The sequence below is a fragment of the Oncorhynchus gorbuscha genome, linkage group LG23 (assembly GCF_021184085.1).
Source record: "Oncorhynchus gorbuscha isolate QuinsamMale2020 ecotype Even-year linkage group LG23, OgorEven_v1.0, whole genome shotgun sequence".
NCBI classification, from domain to species: Eukaryota; Metazoa; Chordata; class Actinopteri; order Salmoniformes; family Salmonidae; genus Oncorhynchus; species Oncorhynchus gorbuscha.
This window is the reverse complement of record NC_060195.1, coordinates 42573466-42596888: the sequence shown is the minus strand read 5'-3', so window position 1 is coordinate 42596888 and position 23423 is coordinate 42573466. Positions and strand designations below refer to the sequence as shown.

Here is a 23423-nt window from a genome sequence, read left to right as displayed (position 1 = left end):
TCTTTGTGTAGATTTAAATCCATTAGCAGGCTGCTAATAATGTCCATGATTCAATTCGAAAGGTGTGGAAATGTAACAACCGCAGTCGTTTAAGCACAATACTTTCACAGTGGCAGTGTCTCAAAGGATCCTTTTCTGCCACGGGAACCCTGCCTACAGCCCACTTTTTCTAATGTGCTGCCACCTGCCGGCACGTTAGTGAAATTACACAATTGTACATCAAAAATAGAAAATATATAATCAAAACATTGTTTTTCGCCTCGAGAAGACCTATTGTAACTCTTTTTTCTTCAGCTTGAAAAAAAGATGTGGGCCACAATTATAGCACTTTATATTTCTGCTGATGATGTCATGATGTGAACATCTCTCTTCTGCTAGAGCATGGAGCTTGATTAGAGGGCTATATTCATTTGTGAAGACTTTTCCACATTTGAAAGAGAAATGGACACAAACAGTGTGTTTTCCAATAAAGTACATGGTGGAAATAGGGTACACTTTCTTCCATTTCGTGGCAGCTATTCTTCTTTCCCAAATCAATGTCAGTGGAGAATTGAAAGACCAATCATTTTCTACATTTTTTTATTTTCTCCCTGAATGAACTCATTATCTCTGTTTCAGATCCACTACCTGATGGTGCTGTCAGCCAACTGGGCCTACGTGAAGGACGCGTGCAGGATGCAGAAGTATGAGGACATCAAGTCCAAAGAAGAGCAGGAGCTCCACGACATCCACTCCACCCGCTCCAAGGAGCGCCTCAACGCCTACACATAAGGCCAGCGTGAGGCCTGGCCCTGCCACCCTGCCCCCCTCCCCTCCTCTCCACCATCCCCTAAAGAGGGGGGTGGGTGGTGCCCGGGGTCCTCGCCCCCTCTGATGTCACTGGTGCATCATATGACAAAGTGGTCCGGGGGACCCTCATACAACCCCCCTAAACAGCATTTCAGATGACAAGCCCCATTATCACTCTCATGGACTGCATTATTATTATTATTATCATCATCACCTGTATTATTGTGTTTTTTTATAGTATTTGGTAGTTTAGTACGTAGTAGAATTGGAAATAGCTAGCAGCAGTATTTTTCGTTTATTTTTTACTTTGGAGAACTCTTATTTGTATTTTATCTAGTGTCATCATTTTTCCTTCTTGTATTATTTATTTCTCTTCATTTTTGAGGTGGTCAGTTGGGGCTTAATAGGGTTTCAAGCACATTTCTCGTGTTTGTGTGTCTATTTAGATTTTAAAGAACTATGTAAATGGTGGGTGATCAGTTTTGAAGACTTCAATATTTTCAATCACACAGGGGAACTTTTAAAACTCCTGAAGCCTTTACATACCAGTACTGCCAGGGATCTAAATCATAACTTTGAAGTGAAAGAAATTTGAATCGTATTTTAATTTATTTTACATTTTTTACTCCGGTTACATGATAGTGTTACCAAATTTTTATTTAAAAAAATATTATTTTCTTGCTGTGCCAAGCCTGTTAATCAGGAAAAACTTAGGTCAATATCAAGGAAGAAATTAGTCCCCAAAATGATAAACAATTTATTATTTTGTTACTATATGAGGCATCTTGCGAATTTAAAGCTGTGTATCTACTGTAACGCAGGGCTCTCCAAACCTGAGAGCTAACATCCTGTAGGTTTTCACTCCAACCTTAATCTAGCACACTTGATTGTAATAATTAGCTAGTTTATCAGCTGCATCAGATTAGTTACAACTGGGGTTGGAACAAAAACCTACAGGAGGGTAGCTCACAAGGAACAGGGTTGGAGAACCCTGTTCCAAGGACTGGGAATGATTCGATTGTCTTTAATCATACGCCACACAAGCACATGCAAATATGTTCTCATACCCTCTTTTTTTTTCATAAAGTTGAACTTTATAAATACTAGTATAAAACACGTTTTTGCAGATTCTGCGCTGTATATATTGAGATATAAATGCATACTTATATGTTTAGCACTACAAATTCAGGACAATTCATAAGATAATTAAAATAAGTTACTGTGGTTGAATCCACTAGTGATCTCTCAGTCTTACAAAAATCTCGATGCTAAAAAAAGTTGTCGGTGTAACATGTCACTTTTTGGTGGATTCATCAGACGTCAGAAAAGTGTGTGTCACAACAGTAAGTTACTTTGTTTATGACGTTAAAAGTTTGATTGTCTTGCTTATGCCATAGGACTCCGAAGGTGGCCTACCATTCATTTCATTGCCTGGCAATATTTGTTTTATCAGTATTTCTAAGAGCTAGTTTTGGGAACTTATTTGACCATTTCTGTGCTCTCTCTAGGTGTAAGCGCATTGATGTTCAACTCAGAGTTGGATAACTGTAATGTTAGGTAAAGACTGTGAATTTAGATGTTTTTCGTGGCATGGACATGCATTAATGGTATAGAATTATTAACTCAAAAGTCATTTTATTTACACTTTGCCTGTCTTGCCGTGTCAACCCTTTATGTGCAGTACTAACTCCCCCACCCCACCCCACGCTAACAGCATTATACTACTGATATTAGACTGTATTGTTTGAGTTGTCTCTGTTTAGTTTGTGATGAGCTATCAACCATGTCTTAAACTGATTCTTGTGCCAACGTTGCTTCTACAGTAAATGACTTGACAATGCTGTCGGCTTTATCCTCGTATTAGTCTTTTGTACTTTCACAAGAATGCTTACTTAAGTAGTAGCAGGATTTCAATTGGAAAAATGTGCTTGCATAAATAAAAATGACTTGTGTACTTGTTAATAAATACTTTGTGGGTCTTGTGTGTTTATTCCCTGTTAACACTTTGCAGTGTTGGTAATACTCTGTAACTATTCATGTAAGTACAATGCAACAAGTATTGTAATTTCCAATTGGGTTGGGATAAGAGTTAGTGTTAATGCAGGAAGCACAGTACAGTGTAACACTGAATAACTACAAAAAGAAAATGGTATGTATTGTGACAGAGAAGCCACCAGGGGGAGACTCGTCGAGGCCTGGTGACAGACGGAGTCTACATTTTTAAATATATTTTACTTATTGAATATTATTTCATTTGTTGATATTTGTCAGACGTTCTTTTCAATTTAACATTATAGAGTATATTGTGTAGATCAATGACCCGAGGCATCATTTGGTTACCCTCCAAACGGCTATCTACAGGGCAGGCTTGGGCCACTGCTGCTATCCATGACAGCCCCAACCCTGCAACAGGAGCCACACCGATGCAGGTTGCCATATGCACAGGTGGTGTGCAGACACAGAAACATTACCAATACTGCTGAACCTATCCCCTGCATCCAATGACTTGAGGGAAATCCACCTATTGCTCTGTCTGTTATGCACGTGAGTGAGGACCCAAAAGCGGTTTAACAGATACAGAGTCTTTTAATGTCAAAACACAGGGAAGACATAGATCCTCTTCAGATGTATAAAAATGGCAAAATAGACAACCCGCAGAGAGGGCGACAAAAGAATAATAAAGTCCCTCTGAATATTACAGAAGAGTCCCCTTCTTAGCAGCAGAGGAGAATAGCTGGGTTAGAGTCCCCTTCTTAGCAGCCGAGGAGAATAGCTGGGTGAGCGGCGACAGACTGCTGGTCTCTCTGGGTAGGCGCGGGTCGTAGAGGACAGAGGTACCTGATCACACGTAGCATCAGATGAACAGGTAGATTCCGACAGGACGGGACAAGGGTGAAGCAAACAAGACGATAGTTTGGTTCTGGCATGAGAAACTCAAACGAGAATCTGACAAAGACAGAAGCAGGAACAGAGAGAGAAATAGAGACCTAATCAGAGGGAAAAAATGGAACAGGTGGGAAAAGGGTGAACGAGGTAGTTAGAGAAGATGAGGGACAGCTGGGGGAAGGAAAGGACGAGAAGGTAACCTAATACGACCAGCAGAGGGAGACTGAGTGAAGAGAAAGAACAGGAACAAGACATAATATGACAATACATGACACTGTCTGCTCCGCACACACCTATTTGGTCAGGGAGTTTTCCCACTCAACCCCAGCAAATATTAACCACAAACACCTCCCAGTATCAACCACCAACACCTCCCGGCACACTGGCTACATCCCCTCCCTCTGGTCAAATCATCCAGACTGGTATCATAGACTATAAAAAACGTAAATCGGGACACTCATATTTGTATGATAACATATGTTACGTTTGGTATGGATACATTAGATAGAAGGTTAAATAAAAAAGGAACAGAGCGCGGTTGGTCAGGCAGGGTGGTCATATAAGGTGAATGCCAAGGACAACTTTAGCATTTGAGCTAATTAGCAAAAAAATGGAAATACCTTATTATCATAAGTATTCAGGCCCTTTGCTATGAGAATCAAAATTAAGCTCATGTGAATCCTGTTTCCATTTATCCTCCTTGAGATGTTTCTACAACTTGATTGGAGTCCACCTGTGGTAAATTAAATTGATTGGACATGATTTGGAAAGGTACACACCTGTCAATATAAGGTCCCACAGTTGACAGTGCATTTCAGAGCAAAAAACATTGTGTCGAGGCACAGATCTGGAGAATGGTACCAAAAAATGTCTAGATCTAGATCTGGCCAATATGGCCTAGATCTGGCCGCCCAGCCAAACTGAGCAATAGGGGGAGAAGGGCCTTGCTCAGGGAAGTGACCAAGAACTTGTTGGTCACTCTGACAGAGCTACAGAGTTCCTCTGTGTAGAGGGGAGCACCTTCCAGAAGGACAACCATCTCTGTAGCACTCTACCAATTAGGCCTTTATTGTAGAGTGGGCAGATGGATGCCACTCATCAGTAAAAGGCATATGACAGCCCGCTTGAAGTTTGCTATAAGGCACCTAAAGGACTGAGACCATGAGAAACAAGATTCTCTGATCTGATGAAACCAAGATTGAACTCTGTGGCCTGAATGCCAAGCGTCACGCCTTAAACTTGGCACCATCCCTACGGTGAAGCATGGTGGTGGCAGCATCATGCTGTGGGTATGTTTTTCAGCGCCAGGGACTGGGAGACTAGTCAGGATCGAGGGAAAGATAAACAGAGCAAAGTACAGGGAGATCCTTGATTAAAACATGCTCCTGAGTGCTCAGGACCTCAGACTAGTGTAAAGGACAACGACCCTAAGCACACAGCCAAGAAAACATAGGAGTGGCTTCAGGACAAGTTTCTGAATGTCCTTGAGTGGCCCAGCCAGAGCCCGTACTTCAACGAGATCTAACATCTCTGGAGAGACCTGAGAATAGCTGTGCAGTGGCACTCTCCATCCAATCTGACAGTTTGAGAGGATCTGTAGAGAAGAATGGGAGAAACTCCCCAAATATATGTGTGTCAAGCATGTAGCGTCATACCCAAGAAGACTTGAGGCTGTAATTGCTGCCAAAGGTTCTTCAACAAAGTACTGAGTAAAGGGTCTGAAAACGTATGTAAATATGATATTTAAAAAAAATGTATGTTTTTGCTTTGTCATTATGGGGTATTGTGCGTAGATTGATGAGAGAAATTCATTATTTAATCTGTTTTATAATAAGGCTGTAATGTAACAAAAAGTCAAAGGGCCTGAATACTTTCCAAATGCACTGTATGTATGTATGTATGTATGTATGTATGTATGTATGTATGTATGTATGTATGTATGTATGTATGTATGTATGTATGTATGTATGTATGTATGTATGTATGTATGTATGTATGTATGTATGTATGTATGTATGTATGTATGTATGTATGTATGTATGTATGTATGTATGTATGTATGTATGTATGTATGTATGTATGTATGTATGTATGTATGTATGTATGTATGTATGTATGTATGTATGTATTACCCACACAGGCAAAAGTACTACCCAACCAACTGCTTTTCTACCACCAGATAACCTTCTTTCTCTTAGTCACGATCAAGGTAAGACCAGCAACAATCTGTTTCTGATCTACTCATAGCTAAATATATAAAAATCACAAATCATTTATCACTATTCTGTTTTGATGAGTAAAATGGCTAACGTATCCATCTTCCCTAGAAATATGTGTATTTTCATGTTCTCCATGCAATAGATGTGTGAAGTAGCTATTTATTCCCAGTGGATTTGAATATCACGCCTCTTAGATTTAGATAACAGGGGGAGCTCATTCAAAATAATGTCACAACTTCCACTGGAGTCGGTCCCTCTCCTTGTTCTGGTGGCTTTCGGCGGTCGATGTCACCGGCGTTCTAGCCATCGCTGATCCACTTTTCATTTTCCATTTGTTTTGTCCTTGTTTTACACACCTGGTTTCAATCCCCCAATTCCTTTTTCATTATTTAACCCTCTGTTCCCCCATGTTTGTTTGTGAGTGATTGTTTATTGTATTGCAGTCCGTTATTGTGGCCTTGGATTTATTTGACGTGTATTGTGATTATTGTTGAGTAAAGTTGTGTACATTACTCATGTCTGCTGTCCTGCTCCTGACTCATCTACACCAGCTACACACAGATGCAATACAGATAAATTCTTCTTACATTACTGATATATTCACCTGGCACATCACTGAAGGAAATCCTTATGTAAAATGCTGTATTTGGCAGTACATTATATGCTTGATATATTTCAACAAATATATACAATTCTTCAACTAATTTACCCAACTCCCTACCAAATATCAGCCATAGCCATGAATTTTTTCAACATCAGCCCATACATTTCTAATATTTAAGCCCCAGTTATGTACTTTAATTAGCTTTAATAACACACAATTACATCAAACACAACTGCATTACTCTAGACTGAGTTGAACCTCAAGCACTACTTACGTCATTGTTTCCTGTGTGTGTATGTGTGTGTGTGTTCTTGGAGGCCATGTTGTTGAGCTGTCAGTCCATGCCCAGTACAGTCTGGCCTCCCAAGCCACCCCCATCATCTCCTCCAGGGAGATAAATCACTCCCCAGACTACAGCTTGCACCTTTGTGTCACTTGGAGCTCCCTCACGCAACCTTTAGGAAAAGGCCCAACCCAGTGTCAGCACGGGCACGGCTAGTGCCATAACAGTGTAGGTTAGAAGAGCTGTAAGGGAGGAGTCAGCAGTGTGAAGGCATAGGGGCAGGCCAGGGCTGGAAAGACTGGGGCGACAAAGGCTGTGTGTGTGTGTGTGTGTGTGTGTGTGTGTGTGTGTGTGTGTGTGTGTGTGTGTGTGTGTGTGTGTGTGTGTGTGTGTGTGTGTGTGTGTGTGTGTGTGTGTGTGTGTGTGTGTGTGTGTGTGTGTGTGTGTGTGTGTGTGTGTGTGTGTGTGTGTGTGTGTGTGATTAGCGCTCGTGACCCCAAGGCTGATTTCCATCCTCCCTGCCCTGCGTGACCTAGTCGGCCCCGTAATATCCTATGCTAATCTGGTCTCACTGTCCTCCCCCTCCCCCTTCTCCCATCCTAATAATGGATCACCTGTAAGCACTTCTTATGTGTTCAGGACTCCGGGACTATTCATATTTTTTCCTTTCTAAGATGAGTTATTTTCGAGTTTTCCTCTCCTCTTTCTCCTGACCTTGTGATGTGAGCAATTTGGGTTGATTTGGTGAACCATGCATCATCTTCTCTACGCCCATGTCTTCTTGTGCTGCTTCAGTGTGGCCCATTCCTTTTGTCCATCCCAGTGCACTTGTGTTTACCACGGACGGAGTGATGGAACGGGGACCAGGTATTTACAATTGTTTCTTAGAGGACGGTGTTTTAGGTATTCTAATTATCATAATTCATTATGAGTTTTATCTGGATTATTTGACCTGTTTTGCCATCTGGCAACTATGAGACATTTACATTTTGATTAATTATTATGTCAAGACAATGGGTCCTTCTCAGGATTTATTTGAATTTTGCTCAAATTTATTCATTCATTCTAGCAGACGTGTAGGAGGTTTGCTGTTTGTTTTCCCCTGGAAGCTGGATTGTAGGTTTGATTGAATATACATATATACAGTAGTAGAACATGTGATCCAAAGGTCTCTAATAATTCAAATAATGCCCATCTTAGACTTATTATGAGGTCAATAGAGGAGCACTTTTTCTCTCTCAATACCTATCACACGTTTAGGATGACCGGAATTCAAGAGTTCTGGACATTTTTGGAGTCTTGAAAAAGAGTCTGTTTGCAAGTAGATGAAGGAAAAGGATGCTAGAACAACTTTTCTAAAGTTCCACAAGTATGTATGAAATAAACTGTGCAGGTGGAAGCACAAAGTATAAGCCTACACACCATCCAGCTCAGAGGTCTATAATCCCGGACCGTTGTCTGGGCTTTTGTACCAGCCCAGCACTAACACACATGACTCAACATATTAAGGGCTAGATTATCAGATGAATCAGGTAGTTTAGTAGGCTACTGGGCTGAAACAAAATCCTGCACACCCTGTGGTTCTCAAGGACACAGACTGATTGTAATCACTTATCTGACTAGACTGGGTAGGCCGAAGCTATGTAATGGATCCCTCGATTTGACCAATCCAGAAAAATGATAACTCCATGGAACGGAGAGAGGAAAGATTTGTGATGCAAACTACATGATCAAAAGTATGTGGACAGCTGCTCGTCGATCATCTCATTCCAAAATCCAGGGCATTAATATGGAGTTGGTCCCCGATTTTGATGCTATAACAGCCTCCATCCTCTCTGTTTAAAATCAATGAGTTATTCAGTAAGGCCATTCTACTGCCAATGTTTGTCTATGAAGATTGCATGGCTATGTGCTCGATTTCACACACCTGTCAGCAATGTGTGTGGCTGAAATAGCCGAATACACAAATTTAAAAGGGGTGTCCACATTCTTTTATATGTATAATTTTTGTATTCTATTTATTTCCCCTTTATTTAACCAGGTAGGCCAGTTGAGAACAAGATCGCTTTTTCAACTGCGACCTGGCCAAGATAAAGCAAAGCAGTGCAACAAAAACAACAACACAGAGTTACACATAAACAAACATATTTAAACCAAGTCCATGTTTTCTGTTCCTCTCAGATCGGTGATATGCAATGACCCAGACATGTCCGACATCCCCGTCAACGTCCCCGTGGATACAGTCAAACTGCGGGTGGAGAAGACGGCTGTGCGGCGCATCCCCACCGAGGCCTTCTACTACCTGAACGACCTGCGCTACCTGTGGATCACCTACAACTCTATCTCCTCTGTGGACCCTGCCGCCTTCTACAACCTCAAGGTCCTCCACGAACTGCGTCTGGACGGGAACCTGATTTCCACCTTCCCCTGGAAGTCCCTGAAGGAGATGCCCAGTCTGAGGACGCTGGATCTTCACAACAACCGCTTGACCACTGTGGCCGTGGAGGCTACCCCATACCTGGTCAACATCACCTATCTGGATATCTCTAGCAACAAGCTGACCACTCTGTCTTCGGACTTCGTGGATATCTGGCCGCCTTTCAATGGAATGCCCAACTCCTCCAACTTGTCCCAGAAAGTGGTGCTAGGTAAGAGAACTGAGAATAGGGTGTCAGTGGGTGATATGGAGATGAGGGTTTAAGGTTAGGACTTAACACACCCTCACTAGCTACTGGTTGTGCATGCTTTTGCCCATCTCTAGCAAACTTGCTTCTACTGATCAGCTGCTCTTCAGGAAGACTTTGATGAGCTGACTCAGTTGTATTAGAGCAGGGCTGGAGCAAAACCCGGCACTCCCAGTGGCTCTTCGGGAGGTGGGTTAGCCACCCCTACAGCAAAGCAGGTATTCAGAGATAAAAGAAGATGGGATTTACCTGCATAGGAGTGTGTAGAGTTTTTGGTCGTTACGTAGCCCATAAATGCATTGTGTATACTTAGTGACTGGTAACTTTAACCCAAAGGCATATTTCAATCTTCACATTGAGGTTCCAATACCTATTTGGGTAACTCTTTATTTGGAAAGTCCTACTACAGATGCTCAAAAAACTATCAACAGACTATCAACATCATGTCCACAACTTTTGGAAGTGGACTTTAAGGTCCAGTACCTACAGGTTACCGGATGCATATTCAAGGAGAATAGTTTGCGAAACCTTCGCTAACGTTAGCAAATGCTTGCGAACGTACAATTAATATATACAGTTTGAGGCAACGAAGCTCAAAAAGGTAGCGGGCGACGAAGAGAAAATGGACTTTGCCGAGATGGATTCAAGTAAGTCGATATTATTTACATATGTTTTGAAGAACTAAACGTAATAGACATTATATTCATCATGTATGGCTTTTCTACTTTGCGTCTATTGATCCTTCATATTATTTTGTTTAGGTTATCCATCTTTTTTTACCCTCTTGACTTGTTGTAACGTTACAGGCGAGAGAGATGCACAACAAGGTTGTGGGGCTACTGGAGAAAAAGTTAAGCCAACTTGTAGCTATCACAAAACAGTAACAGTATAGTGTGTAATTACTTAGCTAGCTAGCTATCTAGATACCGATCTGTCCATTTTTTAGTTGATCAACAAATATGGATATTGGTAATGAAATAGCCTAGCTAAAGATGAAGTTAACCGTTCAACATTATGTGATCTAGCTAATGCTAGCTAGCGAACAGTAAAGGTTAATCTAGCTAGCTAATGGTTTCCCATTACATCGGTGGTTAGGTGTTACAAGATAATTATAGTTATTATTGTTAAGTTATGAAGTGAGGAAACACAGACACCATAGTTAGCCAGTAGGAAACATGAATGACTTTATCTGTCTTCAACACAGTATTTATCAACTCAGTCACCTTGCACCCCCTTACGGAGGGAGATCCCTTTCAAAAAAAGATAGAAGTTTTGAAACCAAAGTAAAAGTGCATTCGACTGGGGCATTTTGGATGCAGTAATTGTGGAATAAGTTATACTGCACTCCAGCTTCAGTTACACAGCAAAAATTAATGCAGTTAATTTTTTATTTATTTTGGATACAGTATTTGCACCATACCGCAGTTATACTGCACTCTAATTGCAATCTTGTTTCATAAGGACAAATGTAACTACTCCCACAATTATTATAAACATTCACACAATCCCAAGGTTAACCATTAGAAAATTGAATAAATCCGATCCTGTACCAGTGGTTAGGGGAGACTTGGACCTCCTCAGGTCTGAACTTGTCCATGCACACAGGTCTCAGACCAGTCTCTATGTCCAACACAGACCACTAATAACAGGAACACATCCCACAATTATTATTTTTTGAAGAATCAACAACAAGTGGGACACAATCATGAAGTGGAACGACATTTATTGGATATTTAAAACTTTTTTAACAAATCAAAAACTGAAAAATTGGGCGTGCAAAATTATTCAGCCCCTTTACTTTCAGTGCAGCAAACTCTATCCAGAAGTTCAGTGAGGATCTCTGAATGATCCAATGTTGCGCTAAATGACTAATGATGATAAATACAATAAACCTGTGTGTAATCAAGTCTCCGTATAAATGCACCTGCACTGTGATAGTCTCAGAGGTCCGTTAAAAGCGCAGAGAGCATCATGAAGAACAAGGAACACACCAGGCAGGTCCGAGATACTGTTGTGAAGAAGTTTAAGCCGGATTTGGATACAAAAAGATTTCCCAAGCTTTAAACATCCCAAGGAGCACTGTGCAAGCGATAATATTGAAATGGAAGGAGTATCAGACCACTGCAAATCTACCAAGACCTGGCCGTCCCTCTAAACTTTCAGCTCATACAAGGAGATCTACATCGGAGATGCAGCCAAGAGGCCCATGATCACTCTGGATGAACTGCATAGATCTACAGCTGAGGAGGGAGACACTGTCCATAGGACAACAATCAGTTGTATATTGCACAAATCTGGCCTTTATGGAAGATTGGCAAGAAGAAAGCCATTTCTTAAAGATATCCATAAAAATTGTCGTTTAAAGTTTGCCACAAGCCACCTGGGAGACACACCAAACATGTGGAAGAAAGTATTCTGGTCAGATGAAACCAAAATTGAACTTTTTGGCAACAATGCTTGGCGTACAAGCAACACAGCTCATCACCCTGAACACACCATCCCCACTGTCAAACATGGTGGTGGCAGCATCATGGTTTGGGCCTGCTTTTCTTCAGCAGGGACAGGGAAGATGGTTAAAATTGATGGGAAGATGGATGGAGCCAAATACAGGACCATTCTGGAAGAAAACCTGATGGAGTTTGCAAAAGACCTGAGACTGGGACGGAGATTTGTCTTCCAACAAGACAATGATCCAAAACATAAAGCAAAATCTACAATGGAATGGTTCAAAAATAAACATATCCAGGCGTTAGAATGGCCAAGTCAAAGTCCAGACCTGAATCCAATTGAGAATCTGTGGAAAGAACTGAAAACTGCTGTTCACAAATGCTCTCCATCCAACCTCACTGACCTCGAGCTGTTTTGCAAGGAGGACTGGGAAAAAATGTCAGTCTCTCGATGTGCAAAACTGATAGAGACATACCCCAAGCGACTTACAGCTGTAATCGCAGCAAAAGGTGGCACTACAAAGTATTAACTTAAGGGGGCTGAATAATTTTGTACGCTCAATTTTTCAATTTTTTATTTGTTAAAAAAGTTTGAAATATCCAATAAATGTCGTTCCACTTCATGATTGTGTCCCACTTGTTGTTGATTCTTCACAAAAAAAAATACAGTTTTATATCTTTTATGTTTGAAGCCTGAAATGTGGCAAAAGGTTGTAAAGTTCAAGGGGGCCGAATACTTTCGCAAGGCACTGTACCATTTATAGATTTGTATTTAGTTAAGTATGGGGGGCGAAGGGGAGTGTTACATTTTAAAGTATATATACACGAAAGTATGTGGACACCCCTTAAAATTAGTGTATTGGCTATTTCAGCCAAAAGTGTATAGAATCAAGCACATCGCCATGCAATCTCCATAGACAAACATTGACATTAGAATGGCTCGTAATGAAGCGCTTAGTGACTTTCAACGTGGCACGATCATTTTTATTGTAATTGAACCTTTATTTAACTAGGCACGTCAGTTAAAAACAAAATATTATTTGCAGTGATGGCATCCGATGCCACCTTTCCAACAAGTCAGTTCATCACATTTCTGCCCTACTAGAGCTGCCCCAGTCAACTGTAAGTGCTGTTATTGTGAAGTGGAAACGTCTAGGAGCAACAACAGCTCAGCCGCGAAGTGGTAGGCTACACAAGCTCACAGAACGGGACCTCCAAGTGCTGAAGAGCATAGAGCATAAATATTGGCTGTACAAAGCGAGGTCCATACAGAAATGGTTCGTCTAGATTTCTGTGGGAGAACTTGACTGGCCTGCACAGAGCCCTGACCTCGAATCCCATCGAACACCTTTGAGAGGAATTGGAACTCCGACTGCGAGCCAGGCCTTATCGCCCAAAATAAGTGCCTGACCTCACTAATGCTCTTGTGGCTGAATTGAAGCAAGTCCCTGCAGCAATGTTCCAACATCTAGTGGAAAGTATTCCCAGTAGGGGCAAAGGGGGGACCAACTCCATATTACTGTCCATGATTTTGAAATTAGATGTTTGACGAGCAGGTGTCCACATACTTTTGGTCATGTATTATATATAGCCTATATAAAGGAAGAGAAGCTTAGGCCTAACCCCAGAGAGATAGAGAGAGATAGAGATATACTGGTAGCATGCTTCCACACCAACATGCATTTATTTATGTCAGATGGCTACTGACATTATAGATATACAAAAGGAGGCTAATTTGTAAATTTGTGATCAGAAGATAAGCATTATATTGTTAGATTATATGAGTATCTATTGTAGGCCTGAAACAGTGATCGTGAAATTGAAGTAAATATTTTTTTTTTTATGAGCAGTGATTGTTAATTGAAGTCGATCATTGTTTCTCAATTTTATAGTCAATCAAACCCATTTTTAAAAATGTTTTTCAATGTTATAGTCTTGTTATTTATGTTTGCAATCTCATAGAAAATGTTTGTCTGTTTTCCCTGTCAGTTCTTATCTTGTTCTCTCTGCAAAATAAAGTTATTTCTGTAAAAGTTATTATATTCCTTTACATTCTACAGCATGTCAAGCACCTCAACCATTGAAAGTGCTATTTCATTAAACATGGACACCAGAGAAAATGTATCAACAACAATTATACATTTTTGTAGAGCAGGTGCATTATGTTGTCCCTCTTCTGGACAGGATCAGGGACTGGATCTATGTAATATATGCCACAACAAGGTCTTCATCTACAGAACCAGTAAAAGTTTGGACACACCTACCTATTCAAGGTTTTTCTTTATTTTTACTATTTTACACGCTATAGGGTAATAGTGAAGACATCAAAACTATGAAATAACACATATGTAATCATGTAGTAACCAAAAACGTGTTAAACAAATCAAAATATATTTTAGATTCCTCAAAGTAGCCACCCTTTGCCTTGATGTCAGCTTTGCACACTCTTGGCTTTCTCTCAAACAGCTTCATGAGGTAGTCACCTGTAATGAAATTTAATTAACAGATGAGCCCTGCTAAAAGTTAATTTGTGGAATTTCTTTGCTTCTTAATGCGTTTGAGCCAATCAGTTGTGTTGTGACAGGATAGGTGTGGTACACAGAAGATAGCCCTATTTGGTAGAATACTAAGTCCATATTATGGCAAGAACCGCTTAAATAAACAAAGAGAAATGACAGTCTGTCATTACTTTAAGATATGAAAGTCAGTCAATGTGGAACACTTCAAGAACTTTGAAAGTTTCTTCAAGTGCAGTCGCAAAAACCATCTAGAGCTATATTGAAACAGACTCTCATGAAGACCACCACAGGAAAAGAAGACCCAGACTTACCTATGCTGCAGAGGTTAAGTTCATTAGAGTTACCAGCCTCAGAAATTGCAGCCCAAATAAATTCTTCACAGAGTTCAAGTAACAGACACATCTCAACATAAACTGTTCAAAGGAGACTGCATGAATCAGCCCTTCCTGGTCAAATTGCAGCTAAGAAACCACTACAAAAGGACACCAATTAGAAGACGAGACTTGCTTGGGCCAAGAAACACGAGCAATGGACATTAGACCTTGTGAAAATCTGTCCTTTGGTCTGATGAGTCCATATTTGAGATTTTTGGTTTCAACCTCTGTGTCTTTGTGAGATGCAAAGTAGGTGAACTGATCATTTCTGCATGTGTGGTACCCAGCGTGAAGCATGGAGGAGGAGGTGCGATGGTGTGTGGGTGCTTTACTGGTGACACTGTCAGTGATTTATTTAGAATTCAAGGCACACTTAACCAGCATTGCTACCACAGCATTCTGCAGTGATACACCATCCCATCTAGTTTGCGCTTAGTGGGACTATCAATTGTTTTTCAACAGGATAATAACCCAACACACTTCCAGACTGTGTAAGGGCTATTTGACCAAGAAGAAGTGTGATGGAGTGCTGCATCAGATGACCTCAACCCAAAAATATGGTTTTGGATGAGTTGGACCGCAGAGTGAAGGAAAAGCAGCCAACAAGTGCTCAGCATATGTGGGAACTCCTTCAAAACTGTTGGAAAAGCATTCCAGGTTATGCTGGTTGAGAGAATGCCAAGCATGTGCAAAGTTGTCATTAAGACAAAGGGTGGCTACAGTAACTTGAAGAATCAAACATTTTAAATATTTTTTGAATTGTTTAACATTTATTTTGGTTACTACATGATTCCATGTGTGTTATTGCATAGTTTTGATGTCTTCCTTATTATTCTACAATGTTGGAAATTGTAAAAATAGAGAAAAACCCTTGACTGAGTAGGTGTGTCCAAACTTTTGACTGTTACTGTAAGACTGGTACTGCCCTAATGGATGAGGACCATGTTTTGAATGAGAACCAGTTAAATAAAGGTTAAATAAAAACATTTAAAATGTTGTGGAGGACCCAAGCATTTGCGATGGTATCTGTGATTTTCTCCAGCAGCAGCATGTTCAGAAGTTGGAACCTACTCCATTTGCACTTTAACAGCCCAAAGGATGTCTCAATTTTGACTCGGGTGGAGCTGTGGATCTGCTTCAATCTCTTGTGTTCATACAGTTGACCATTGTCCCTGAATAGCACATTTAGATACAGGCTTAGGGGATACGCAGTAGCCCAAGAGGTGGTACTGCTCTGGCAGAGGGTGGGCCTTTACGTCGCTGGTTCTATACAAGCATGCCGCAGACAACTTGCAGCTGGAAGCTGGGCTGGCCTTTACGATTTATGTAGGCATCCCGTATTTCGGATAGGAATGTGAGTGCCATCAACATGTATGTACACAATCACACCAGGGAACCCTCTGATCCTCTGGAACCAAGCCTCCAGAACTAAAAACTGGGTGGGTGTTTGTCACTTTATGCAGGTGGTCATCAGCTGGTTCAGGCCATCTACTGTTTGGAGCAGTTACTGGAGCAAAATCACATTACAAAGAGGTCAAAAACACCACAAAAACTCTCACAGAAAGGTCCAACAAGCAATCCTATAGGCTTTCTCATCTGTACGGAACCAGAGGGTTGAGTTCCTCACACAATATCTGAAAAACCAAACAAAATTGGATTCTATCATGTTAGTGTTTTGTCCTTCACCACTGTAACACAGAGGCAATTATTAACGATACAATTATCTATTGTTCATCATAGTCTTACTGTTCACAATGTAGGCTACATTTGAATTATGTACCCTTTGTGGCAAGTGTTGATAGATAAGGGGCCTTATAAATAATATACAGTACCTACTGTATAACGTTGTAACGTCTGCTTCCAGCTCACACTCTCAAATACGTAGATCCCCTGAACGAAACTCACTTTCCAGCCCACTTCCCAGATCACAATCTCAAACACATTGATCGCCTGATCGTTGCACCCCATCAGTGTGAGGTATTGTTTGTTTTGTGACACACTTCTATTCAGAGCTGTTTTTCCCGTAGCGTTGATCCGCCCTTGTATGATAGTTTTTGCCTGTCTCACCAACGACGCCTTTTGTCTCTTCCCTGCCTGTACTTTAGCCTATCGGATTTCCTGTAATCAACCTGATCAACCTGATTTCCTGTAATCAGCCTGATCAACCTGATTTCCTGTAATCAGCCTGATCTCCTGGATGACGTTACTAGCCTTTTCCCTGCCTGTATTGTTGCTTTTTTGGACCCCCTGTGTATGACCTTCTGCCTGCCCCTGGACCCAACTACCTGCCTCCCCCTGCGGTCCCTTACAAATAAACACCTGCTGCGCCCTGCGCTTGGAACCAGCACTCTGTCTCACATCGTGCTCATTACAAACGTGCATAAATAACAATTTTACTGATTATAAAGTAATTGGGTACAGTATTGCATTTTTCTAGCCTATTAGTTATCACACCCCGGCCGCCTGGTTGGTTGACTGTACACCTCACCCACCCAGCTGTCTGGACGGTCAACTAACTTGCTGGCTGGTGTGCATTTGCAATTACCTATAGATAGATAGCTAACTAGATCATTGGGGATTTCCGAGACGCTTAACTTTGTTAAGACTACTTTAATCAAAACAAAGAGGCCGTCTAGACATGCAAATGACCTGAAAGGTTTCAAAATAAAAATGTATTGGTCACATACATAATGCGAAATGCTTGTGCTTCTAGTTCTGACAATGCACTAATATCTAATATCTAGTCATCGAATTCACAACAACTACCTGACACACAGAAATGTAAAGGGAGGATATACGAATATGCACATATAAGTATATGGATGAGCGATGGCCGCAGAAGCCTCTCTATGTTAGTGATACACCATCTAAAGTGTAATTAATCATTTCACCATGCTCAAAGGGAAATTCAATGTCTGCTTTTATTTTTACCCATCTATCAAAAGGTGCCCTTCTTTGAGAGGCATTGGAAAAACTCAAAGGTGTTCGTGGTTGAATCGGTGTTTGAAGTTCACTGCTCGACTGAGGGACCTAACAATGTATGTGTGGGGCACAGAGATACTGTAAGGTAGTCATTCAAAAATCATGTTTAGTAACACTTTTATTGCACATGGAGTGATTCCATGCAATTTATTATGTGACTTGTTAAGCACATTTGTTACTCTTGAACTTATTTAGACTTGCCATTCCAAATGGGTTGAATATTTATTGAACTAAGATATTACAAATCAAATCAAATGTTATTTGTCGCATACACATACGGTGGCTCGGGTGGTTGTTGTCCTTGATGATCTTTTTGGCCTTCCTGTGACATCAGTGCTGTAGGTGTCCTGGAGGACAGACAGTTTGATGTGTTGTGCAGACCCCACTACCCTCTGGACAGCCTTGCAGTTGAGGGCGGTACAGTTACCGTACCAGGTGTTGATACAGCCCGACAGGATGCTCTCGATTATGCATCTGTAAAAGTTAGTGAGTGTTTTCAGGTGACAAGTCACATTTCTTCAGCCTCCTGAGGTTGAAGAGGTCGCTAATTGTGCCTTCTTCACCACGCTGTCTGTGTGGGTGGACCATTTCATTTTGTCCATGATGTATATGTTGAGGAACTTAAAACGTCCCACCTTCTCCGTTACTGCCCCATCGATGTGGATGGGGGGTGCTCCCTCTGCTGTTTCCTGAAGTCCACGATCATCTGACACCACACTCAGGGGGCCCTCACCTCCTCCCTGTAGACCATCTCGTTGATGTAGATGTAGACCATCTGTTGTTGGTAATCAAGCCTACCACTGTAGTGTCATCTCCAAACTTGATGATTGAGTTGGAACCGTGCATGGCCACACAGTCATGGGTGAACAAGGAATACAGGAGAGGGCTGAGAACACACCCTTGTGGGGCGCCAGTGTTGATGATCAGCAGGGTGGAGATGTTGTTTCCTACCTTCACTACCTGGGGTTGGCCCATCAGAAAGTCGAGGACCCAGTTGCACAGGGCGGGGTCGAGACCCAGGGTCTCCCCCAGGTGGTGAAGGTAGGAAACAACATCTTCACCCTGCTGATCCTCAACACTGGGTCCCAATTAGGGTGCGTGGTAGCAAGATGTTGATGTCTGCGACGGGGCTTGTTTTCTTTTTGTAATCTGTGATTGACTGCAGACCCTGCCACATACATCTCGTGTTTGAGCCGTAGAATTGCGACTCTATTTTGTCTCTATACTGACTCTTTGCTTGTTTGATTGCCTTGCGGAGGGGATAGCTGCACTGTTTGTATTCGGTCATGGTTCCAGTCTCCTTGCCTTGATTAAAAGCGATGGTTAGCGCTTTCAGTCTTGCATGAATGCTGCCTTCAATCCACGGTTTCTGGTTAGGAAAGATTTGAATTGTCACGGTGGATTCGACATCTCTGATGCACTTGCTAATAAACTCGCTCTCCCAGTCAGCGTCTACATCAATGTTGTTGTCTGAGGCTATCCGTAAAAATATTCCAGCCCACATGATCGAAGCAATCTTGAAGCGTGGAATCCGATTGGTCAGACCAGCTTTGGATAGACCTGAGCACAGTCAGATATGCCGAAGGCAGGGCGGGGAGGGCTTTGTATGTATCGCGGAAGTTAGAGTAGCAATGATCCAGAATGCGACTCTGACAACATATCCCAAGTGAGCCATGTTACAATCTCTGATGTCTCTCTGGAAGGCAACTCATGCCCTAATTTCGTCCACCTTATCATCTAGAGATTGGACATTGGCGAGTAATATGTTCTGGAAGCGGTGGATAGTGTGCTCACCTTCTGTGTCTGACCAGTAGGCCACTCCGTCTGCCTCTTCTGCGGCGACCGTGTTGTTTTGGGCCAGCCTCTGGGATAAGATCCCATGTCCAGGGTGAAGGTTCGAATGAAGGATCCGCTTTAGGAAAGACGTATTCCTGGTCGTAATGTTGGTAATTTGACATCACTTTTATATCCAATAGTTCCTCCTGGCTGTATATAATAACACTTGAGATTTTCTGGCTCACAATGTAAGAAATAATACATTAAAAAACAACTGCATAGTTTCCTAAGGACCTGAAGCAAGGCGACCATCTCTGTCGGCTCATCTGAAAATGAGACAGAAAGGCGAAATCGTTGTAGCGAGAGATGACTTTCTCCATAACCAGATACATTTTATGAATAGAATGGGCGTCCCCATTTAAGTCCATGATGGCATAATGGGGGGACTGGCGGCTATTGAGATTGTACCCATAGGAGCACAGAAAGAAGCAAAAGCAAGACGCAAAAGCAGGAAGTGTACCCATCAACATGTGCTGTGATTTGTTGATTCAGCTCAACTGACATTTACAAAAATTCAATTTCATTGAATGAGCCACATCAGTTAACATAATTTGAATAAACATTCTATGTTACCATGGAAAATATTGTATCATGAGTTTACCAGTTATTAAATGTCCAGTGTTAGAGGTTCCAAGCCCATTCTATTCATTCTATTTCTCTATGCACATGAACCTTGACTCATTTTTCGGTGTTGATACACCCACTAAAATCTGCAGCCACTCCGTGACATCGGGAATAGGATCTGAAAAGTAATCCATTATGGCGGAAGCCATAGCTAAAGCCAACATTTTGCATGGTCGGTCCATTATGTATCAGCAAGAATAGCTTGAATTAACGGAATGCAATGTTTGTGCAATTTTTTTTTTTTTACAAATTATGTTTTTAACAAACACAGTTCACAGCAAATGTTTGCTAATGCATTGCTTGATAAATGCGCCTCTTGATCCACCTCATAAGAAGAGGGGGGTTAAAAGTTATCATGCATTGATAGTCCCTTTCTGACCCCTGGCTTTGACAAATCTAATTTGCTATTTTTCCATGCTTTGATTTGCACAAACATGCCATGTATCTTGGGCTTGACACTAAATCTGACAGATTGTGAAGGTGTCTGAAGGTGTAAGCAGGCCCTCAGATGTACTCAACTTTTAATTGACATGTCAAATGCTGAATGGAAAGCTGATGTACCAACTGATTTATCAACTGATGTATCCAACTTTAAGGGCATTCAGATAAAATAAAACATAAAAAATAAATAAATGGGGACTTGGTTAGGGACTTACAGTTACAATGGGACGTTTATTTAACGTAATTAATGAATTATTGATAATTAAGCAATAAGGCTCGAGTGGGTGTGGTATATATGGCCTATAAACTGTACCGTGGCTAAGGACTGTTCTTAAGCACGACGCAACGTGGAGTGCCTGGATACAGCCTTTAGCCGTGGTATATTGGCAATATCCCAAGAATACCTGAAATGCCTTATTGCTATAGTACACTGAGCAGTAAAAATACATGTTTTTTCATACCCATGCTACATGGTCTTATATACCACAGCTGTCAGCCAATCAGCATTCAGGGCTCGACCCACCCAGTTTATAATATTCAATAATCAATGGGTATACAGTATATAATTAATTTAAAAGCCAAAAATGTAACAACTGCAGATTGCACCTTTAAAAGAAAAACAGGTAGTGCACTGTAGTATGTTGGGAAAAAAGCCAACACCAGATTTAGAGTTTGCTGTTGGGTTGGCCGCTGGTAAGTACATCTAATCTGGTTAATTTTACTATAGTGGGCTAAATCAGGGTTTCTTGGTAGTCTTAAACACATCTACTTTGAATCAAAAGTATACACCTCACACATATGGTTATGGGCTTAAAAAAAGTAACACCAGTATCATGTTAGATATAGAGTTGAAATGTATTCAATTTTGAGTTTGCATCACAATATTACACTTTAAGTATATATTTTGCATTCGGAAAGTATTCAGAGAACCTTGACTTTTTTCACATTTTGTTACGTTACAGCCGTATTCTAAAATTGATTAAATTGTTTTCCCCCCTCATCAATCTACACACAATACCCCATAATGACAAAGCAAAAACAGGTTTTTAGAAGTTTTGTTTGCAAATGTATTCAAATAAAAAAAACTGAAATATGACATTTACATAAGTATTCAGAGCCTTTACTCAGCACTTGTTGAAGCACCTTTGGCAGCATTTACAGCCATGAGTCTTCTTGGGTATGACACTACAAGCTTGAAACACCTGTCTTTGGGGAATTTCTCAAATTCTTCTCTGGAGATTTTCTCAAGCTCTGTATGGTTGGATGGGGAGCATCACAGCACAGCTATTTTCAGGTATCTTTTCAGGTCTTTCCAGAGATGTTCGACCAGGTTCACGTCTGGGCTCTGGCTGGGCCACTCTAGGATATTCAGAGACTTGTCCCAAAGCTACTCCTGCGTAGTTTTTGGCTGTGCGCTTAGGTTCATTGTCCTGTTAGAAGGTGAAACGTTCCCCAGTCTGAGGTTCTGAGCGCTATGGAGTAGGTTTTCAGGATCTCTCTGTACTTTCAGGATCTCTCTGTACTCCATTCATCCTTCCCTCAACCCTGACTAGACTCCTAGTCCCTGAAGCTGAAAGAATCTCCAAAGCATGATGCTGCCACCACCATGCTACACCATAGCGATGGTGCCAGATTTCCTTAATAAGATGTGACGCGGGACATTCAGGCCAAAGAGTTCAATCTTGGTTTCATCAGACCAAAGAATGTTGTTCCTCATGGTCTGAGTCCTTTAGGTGCCTTTTGGCAAACTCCAAGCAGGCTGTCATGTGCATTTTACTGAGGTTTGGGTTCTGTCTGGTCACACTCCCATAAAGGCCTGATTGGTGGAGTGCTGCAGAGATGATTGTCCTTCTGGAAGGTTCTTCCATCTCCAACTCTGTCAGAGTGAACATTGGGCTCTTAGTCATCTCCCTGACCAAGGGCCTTTCCGCCGAGTCTTTGTGGTTCCAAACTTCTTCCATTTAAGTATGATAAAAGACACTAAACACCTGTTTTCGCTTTGTCGTTATGGGGTATTGCATGTGATGAGTATGTGATTATTCAATCAATTTTAGAATAAGGCTGTAACATAATAAAATGTGGAAAAATTCAAGGGGTCTGAATACTTTCCAAATGCACTGTACATCTCAACAGACTGTAATATAACAAAACCGTTTGACATAGAAACACAGAATTTTCGGCGTTTGAAAATAAATAATGTTCATTACTTATGAAATTATGAAAAATATTAATAACAGTCCACCCACGAGGCCACTAGAGGGAGATTTGGTTATTTGACTGCAGGAAAGGCTACAGGGTTTCTGCAACATACATGCACTTCCACGTATGTGTGTGTGTGTGTGTGTGTGTGTGTGTGTGTGTGTGTGTGTGTGTGTGTGTGTGTGTGTGTGTGTGTGTGTGTGTGTGTGTGTGTGTGTGTGTGTGTGTGTGTGTGTGTGTGTGTGTGTGTGTGTGAAACGGCTAGCTTAGTTAGCGGTGTGCGCTAAATAGCATTTCATTCGGTTACGTCACTTGCTCTGAGACCTTGAAGTAGTAGTTCCCCTTGCTCTGCAAGGGCTGCGGCTTTTGTGGAGCGATGGGTAACGATGCTTCGAGGGTGACTGTTGTCGATGTGTGCAGAGGGTCCCCTGGTTCGCGCCCGGGTATGGGCGAGGGGACGGACGTAAGTTATTCTGTTGTGTGTGTTGTGTGTGTGTGTGTGTGTGTGTGTGTGTGTGTGTGTGTGTGTGTGTGTG

At 41.4% G+C, this 23423-nt stretch overlaps 2 protein-coding genes across 2 annotated transcripts in view; both read left to right on the top strand.

The window, feature by feature from the left end:
- LOC124011670 (neuronal membrane glycoprotein M6-a-like) overlaps positions 1-2757 on the top strand; it is a 47411-nt gene extending 44654 nt beyond the window's left edge. The window contains exon 7 of the mRNA XM_046325138.1: positions 619-2757. Within this exon, the coding sequence (XP_046181094.1) occupies positions 619-771 (153 nt within the window). The 3' untranslated portion in view covers positions 772-2757. The remainder of the gene's footprint in view (positions 1-618) is intronic.
- Positions 2758-7398: 4641 nt separating this feature from the next.
- LOC124011400 (leucine-rich repeat, immunoglobulin-like domain and transmembrane domain-containing protein 3) overlaps positions 7399-23423 on the top strand; it is a 21791-nt gene continuing 5766 nt past the window's right edge. Inside the window, exons 1-2 of the mRNA XM_046324736.1 lie at positions 7399-7648; positions 8963-9429. Coding sequence (XP_046180692.1) covers positions 7533-7648; positions 8963-9429 — 583 coding nt within the window. The 5' untranslated portion in view covers positions 7399-7532. The remainder of the gene's footprint in view (positions 7649-8962; positions 9430-23423) is intronic.